We start from the raw sequence: 6821 nt of genomic DNA, 5'->3' as shown, positions 1-6821 counted from the left end.
CAAATAACGCCTACTCCAAGAACACTAAGCACATTTCTTTACTTCTCTGCCCTTAGAAACCGTAAAGCACAGCATCATAGTAGGTAAACCACTCACATTTCACCCCCCAATGTGAAGAGTTTTTAACTTTCACTTATAAAAGTTTTGATTCAACCTTTTTGCATCCATCCTCCTTAATTTTCTTGGCCATGAGACAAAGAACTCTGTGTGATACCTCACAATTAGAGATTTCTAGATCGTAGTGCACTAATGAGACTGCAATGATTGAAGTCTGGGAATTGAGCTCTGGGACGCATCAGCCTTGCGAGACCAACTGACACACTGTCCCCACACTGTGATACACACCCTTGGGGTCAGTCAACCATATAGTGGTCACCAGTGGAGTCTGAAAAGGGGCAAGGCAGATTTATACAGCCTAGAAACCTGAGGGACACCATCAAGCAGCCATACATATGCATTTTGGAAGTTCCAAGGAAGAGACAAAAAATCGTGGATACTATTTAACAACATAGTCATAAAGAATGCAACAATTTAAGACAATAAGTAAGTACCCAAGGAGCTCAACAGACTCCAAGTAACAAAAACTCAAAGAAACAAACTCAAACTTACCTGATAATTAAACTGTCTAAAATAAATACAAAGAGAATCTTGAAGATTTTCAAGGGAAGCAGGGGAATTAGCTAGTCATGTAAAAGGGACCCTAAAAATAACCAGTGGATCGCTTATCTGAATAACCACTGAAAAGCAGTAGATTTCTTATCTGAAAACTAAAACGATAGAAAGCGGTAGCCTAATATATTGCAAGTGATGTCAGAAAAAACTGTCAAGCCTAAACATTATGACCCACCAAACTGTCCATCAAAGGTGAGGGACAAATTATGACATTCTCATATAAAAACTGGCACCTTTTACAAGTAGACTACCCTTTAAGAAATGTCTTATGGAGTACTTCAGGGTAGAATGGACAGACACTCAAAAGCAGTATGAACAAACAAAGATTAACGTAAAGATAAATACATGAACAAATACGTAAGATAAAAAATTTGGCCGGGCGCAGTGGCTCACGCCTGTAATCCCAGCATTTTGGGAGGCTGAGGTGCGTGGATCACGAGGTCAGGAGATCGAGACAATCCTGGCTAACACGGTGAAACCCCGTCTCTACTAAAAATACAAAAAATTCACCTGGCCAGGTGGCAGGTGCCTGTAGTCTCAGCTACTTGCGAGGCTGAGACAGGAGAATGGCGTGAATCCGGGAGGCGGAGCTTGTAGTGAGCCGAGATTGCACCACTGCACTCCAGCCTGGTTGACAGGGCGAGACTCCATAACAAAACAAAACAAAACAAAACAAAAAGAACAATTAACAATGTGCACCTCCACAATTTGTTCCCACATAACTTAAAACACAAATATATTTAATAAAAAAACTACCACTAATTTGTGTTTTTGACATAAAATCAATAAAGGTATAATTTTGAGAACTCAGTAAGTGAAATAATGGAGGTACATTATACAGGAGTAAAGGCTTTGTATGTTACTGAAGGTAAGCTAGTGTAACTTTAAAAATGTTATAACGTTAGAATGTTCCATATAATCGTCATAGCAACCACAATTAAACAAAGAAACACAAAGGAGTAACAGGCAGGAAGAAAGCTTTCTGTACTACACCAGAGGGTTGGGGCTGTGGATTTAGCTACTCTCACCTGAGGCTACTGAGCAAGCTGTCATGCACCATGAGACAAAGCCCAAGCTGTCCCACCGGGCAGTAAGTGTGGAGAGGTTCAGGCACATGGCATAGCTGCTCTTTCGCACAATTTTCACTACACCAGTGGTGACAAAATAGAAGAGGTTCATCCATACACAGAACCTGGTGAAGAGCTGGAGGCAGAAAGAAGTGTCTATGTGGAGAAGCAACTGAAACAAAGGTGGCACAGCAACTGTTCCAATCCCGTGTCTTTCCTCATGGCTTCCCAGGAGTTTGAGGTTGAAGCTATTGTTGACAAAAGACAGGATAAAAAGGGGAATACACAGTATTTGGTTCGGTGGAAAGGTTATGACAAACAGGATGACACTTGGGAACCAGAGCAGCACCTCATGAAGTGTGAAAAATGTGTACATGATTTTAATAGACGACAGGCTGAAAAACAGAAAAAACTGACATGGACTACAACCAGTAGAATTTTTTCAAACAATGCCAGAAGAGGAACTTCCAGATCTACAAAAGCAAACTATTCTAAGAACTCTCCTAAAACGCTAGTGACTGATAAACACCACAGGTCCAAAAACCGCAAGTTATTTGCTGCCAGCAAGAACGTTAGGAGAAAGGCAGCTTCAATTCTCTCCGACACAAAGAATATCGAGATAATAAATTCAACTATCGAGACCCTTGCACCTGACAGCCCCTTTGACCACAAGAAAACTGTGAGTGGCTTTCAGAAGCTTGAGAAACTGGACCCTATTGCAGCAGATCAGCAGGACACGGTGGTCTTCAAGGTGACAGAAGGGAAACTCCTCCGGGACCCTTTGTCACGTCCTGGTGCAGAACAGACTGGAATACAGAACAAGACTCAGATACACCCACTAATGTCGCAGATGTCTGGCTCAGGTACTGCTTCCATGGCCACAGGTTCAGCTACCCAAAAGGGTATAGTGGTATTAATAGACCCATTAGCAGCCAATGGGACAACAGACATGCATACCTCAGTTCCAAGAGTGAAAGGTGGGCAAAGAAATATGACTGATGACAGCAGAGACCAGCCTTTTATCAAGAAGATGCACTTCACCATAAGGCTAACAGAAAGTGCCAGCACATACAGAGACATTGTAGTGAAGAAAGAGGATGGATTCACCCAGATAGTGCTATCAACTAGATCGACAGAAAAAAATGCACTGAATACAGAAGTAATTAAAGAAATGGTTAATGCTCTGAATAGCGCTGCTGCAGATGACAGCAAGCTCGTGCTGTTCAGTGCAGCTGGAAGTGTCTTTTGCTGCGGTCTTGATTTTGGGTACTTTGTGAAGCACTTAAGGAATGACAGAAACAGAGCAAGCCTTGAAATGGTGGACACCATCAAGAACTTTGTGAAAACATTTATTCAATTTAAAAAGCCTATTGTTGTATCAGTCAATGGCCCTGCCATTGGACTAGGTGCATCCATCCTGCCTCTTTGTGATCTCGTGTGGGCTAATGAAAAGGCTTGGTTCCAAACCCCTTATACGACCTTTGGACAGACTCCAGATGGCTGTTCTTCTATTACATTCCCCAAAATGATGGGTAAAGCATCTGCCAATGAAATGTTAATTGCTGGGCGAAAGCTGACAGCACGGGAGGCATGCACCAAAGGCCTGGTCTCTCAGGTATTTTTGACGGGAACTTTCACCCAAGAGGTTACGATTCAAATTAAGGAGCTTGCCTCATACAATCCAATTGTACTGGAAGAATGTAAGGCCCTGGTTCGCTGTAATATTAAGCTGGAGTTGGAACAGGCCAATGAGAGAGAGTGTGAGGTGCTGAGGAAGATCTGGAGCTCAGCCCAAGGGATAGAATCCATGTTAAAGTATGTTGAAAATAAAATTGATGAGTTTTAATTGTCAGTCTGTCTGCTCAGGACACAAGAACTAAGGGGCACCAAATGCATCATGAGTTGCAAGATGCCCTAGTCCATCTTCATAGCCCAAAACAATTTCACCCATAGCTAAGGCTTGGAAACAGAACTGGAAATGTCCAAGCTATGTATTTAAATTATCACATCATTTTTAAGCACTGTAGCTTTACAAGGAGTAACAAAACAGCTTCTTTGCCCAAATGTGATTATTTTATGCACACCTAAGCCCAAATATAAAAACAGACTGTTGGGTACTAGACTCTTCTTGCAAGCTCTAATATGTATCTATGGCTACTACTATGTATAAGACCAGAGTTGTGTTTTATTAGATGTTTATGACAGAGAATCCTGTAATAATGTTGATTTTTTCTTATTTTTATATCCTAGAATACCTCTATTGGGATATAAAGCAGCCTTAGCTTCCCTCCCAGAAAGACACAGAACGATCAGAGATGGTGCCCTTGGCTTTATAGTGGCACAAACGCTTCAGAGACACACAATTATAAGAGACTTATCTTTTAGCATAAATACTTATGTCACAAAATCCACTGACGATCATTCTCCTAAACTGAACACATGACCAGAATTGGTGGTGAGATATCACTTGATTTTCTTTTCCTTTGTAAATGTCTAGTTCTTACCCAGTTAACAAAAGAAAACTTTATCGCTCTAAAGTAAAACTTGTTACACCACATTAGTGAATTATGGAATGATTTTGGTAGAAATCTCCAGGTTCTAATGTGTGGAATGTGCAGATTTAGGTTACTTTAGTGTATGTTCTAGTTAATAAGTCAAAATTCTGGACACATTATTAAAGGCAGAAACATCTTTCAAAACAAACACCCCTACACTTTGTATGACCTTTACAATTATCAGTGCCTCTTTTTATGAGCACACAATTTTCTAGAACACTGTACATGCTCAGTTATGCAAAAGCTCTATGAATCCTGTCTTGTTGGTTTTTATCGAGGCTCCATTACATAAGGCATAATTGAATAATCCACTGGCCACTGGTGATGAATGTCATCTTTGTCACAAGATCTCTAGGGTGTCACTTCACCAGCCAAGAATCTCTGTGGATGATGGCACCTTTGTGCAAGGTTCCCTTGAGCCTGCTTTTCTAATTTTACAAACCCATCTTACAGGCTGCACTCAGCTGAAACTATGGGTTTAGGTTTCATTTTGCTATGGATGCACCAGGCACAGAATGGAGGCAGATGCATGAGTGAGTGTTGGTTGAGTCCAGCCACTGCACACAGCTTTGCCTGTTATCTGTGATGAGGTAAGCAGGTCAGGTGCTGGTACAGGTGACAGCTCCCTGCAAATCTTTAGATGAACCAGGCATACCACAAGCTTTCTCTTCTGCAGGCACTGAAGAATGCAGTGGCATCCACAAAAGAAGAAATGCCAGAAAATGCAAAGACCCAAAGATGTCATCCTAGCCCTGGCATGGGAAAGGTTTAGAGCTGGGGTATCTAAAGGGCCAATGTCCTGCTTTCTTTTTCCTTTTTTCTTTTTTTTCTTATCTATGGGATCACTATGACTTAAATTAGGGTTTTCAAAGGGCTCTGTCTCTCTTTCTACTGGAAATTAGCATCTTGTCTTTTCTTCACTCTTTCTCTTTTTGACTGCTTTTTATTTACTATGACATGCTATAGAAGAAATGCGTCTTGGCCCAGCATCTTTCTGTTGACTGTAGGGCTATTTGTCAGAAGCAGTTAAGATTTTGGCTCAGCAATATGGTAACATCTTCCCATTTAAGACCAAAAAAGGGGCTAGATATTAGAAAGGCTCTATATATTTATTGATGTATCAGAAAACTTCCCCAGGTCTTACTTTATTTGTTTAAGGTACTGTAATGAAAAAGAAACTTGCACTTTACTGGCACCTCATTCATTGGGCATTTCCTATAGGGATAGTAAGGAACATGGAAGGTTGGATGTAAAAACTGGAAAAGCTGATGATGATGTGACTAAAAGATTCTCTGCATCAAGAAGATGAGAAAACCTGTGGTAACAAATGTGGTTTTGAGTGTTTCCAGGGAGAATGTTTCTCTGACGTTTGGGAGTTGTTTCTTGTGGGCTTTTCTGATATGACTGCTAAGAAAGCAGGAACAATTTTACAGTATTTACAAAGATGTGGGTGGTTTCACAGGGCAAAAAGCCTTGCACATAGGAAACTTCAAACAATGTGCCTTTGACTCCCAGAAACTATCTAGGTCTTCAATAGTATTGACAAAGAAAAGCTACATAGTTGTGGTGGATTATTGGTAAAATTTCTGCAAGCAGAGAAACAGCCTGAAATATCAGTCTGCAGACACAGATTTAAGAATCCTGCACAATCCTGTGGCCCAAGCAAATAATTTTTTTTTTAAAGCCCAACTTTGTGTGTGTGTGTGCTTAAGACATGCCCACAGCTACTCAGATAAAAAAAAAAAAAAACAAACAAACAAGACCCCGCATTAAAATGTTGTGTCTTTTGTGTAACCAGAGTGCTTCCAGGAAATAGTCTCTCTCTTTTTTAGAACTTGTACATATTGGACTCCAATGTGTTACAAAGGGTACCTTATATTACTAAACATGCTTCAGACTCCGAGCCAAATTTCTGTAAATTATCATTTAAGACTCTGGTCCCAGGCCAAGGTCCTGGGCCATGCTTTCCCTTTAGCTCTTGTGTGGCTCAGGGCCAAGTTCCTGAGCCAAGCTGAGTCATGACATCAGCCATTAATAGTTCCAGGCACAAGGACCCAGAAAAGACGAGAAGTGCTTTCTTCAAAACTAGTTAGTACCTTTTCTTCCTTCTGAGTCCATAAAAATATCAGACTCTTTCTCAAGTGGGCAACTGACTCTACTCCACCAGAAGTTAACATATTAAACATTTACTATCATCTCACCTTTTGCATTCCTAATTTTTAATTTTCTTGAGATTAAAAAGATCTGTGTGTCACCTAAAAATGAGAGACTGATACATTGTGGTTCACTGGGGGACAGCAAGGTTTGTTTTTGGTTCATGGACTTGGAAAGGCCTTAATTAAAAAGGTCAGTAAGGGCTGGGCATGGTGGCTCATGACTGTTATCGCAGCACTTTGGGTGGCCAATGCGGGAAGATCAGGAGGAGATCAAGATGGAGATCATCCTGGCTAACATGGTGAAGCCCTCATGAAGTCTACCAAAAATACAAAAAATTAGCAGGGTGTGGTGGTGGGCACCTTTAGTGACA

General features: G+C 40.9%; 1 protein-coding gene across 1 annotated transcript; it reads left to right on the top strand.

The window, feature by feature from the left end:
• Window positions 1–1738: 1738 nt before the first annotated feature.
• LOC744070 (testis-specific chromodomain protein Y 1) lies at window positions 1739–4185 on the top strand. Its single transcript, XM_003949242.5, is given in 3 exon segments — window positions 1739–3554; window positions 3990–4020; window positions 4023–4185. Coding segments are annotated over 3 exon segments (1728 nt in total). The 5' UTR covers window positions 1739–1959; the 3' UTR covers window positions 4125–4185.
• The last annotated feature ends 2636 nt before the right edge of the window (window positions 4186–6821 follow it).

The sequence above is a fragment of the Pan troglodytes genome, chromosome Y (genome assembly GCF_028858775.2).
Source record: "Pan troglodytes isolate AG18354 chromosome Y, NHGRI_mPanTro3-v2.0_pri, whole genome shotgun sequence".
NCBI lineage: Eukaryota > Metazoa > Chordata > Mammalia > Primates > Hominidae > Pan > Pan troglodytes.
This window is presented reverse-complemented; position numbering and strand designations above follow the sequence as displayed.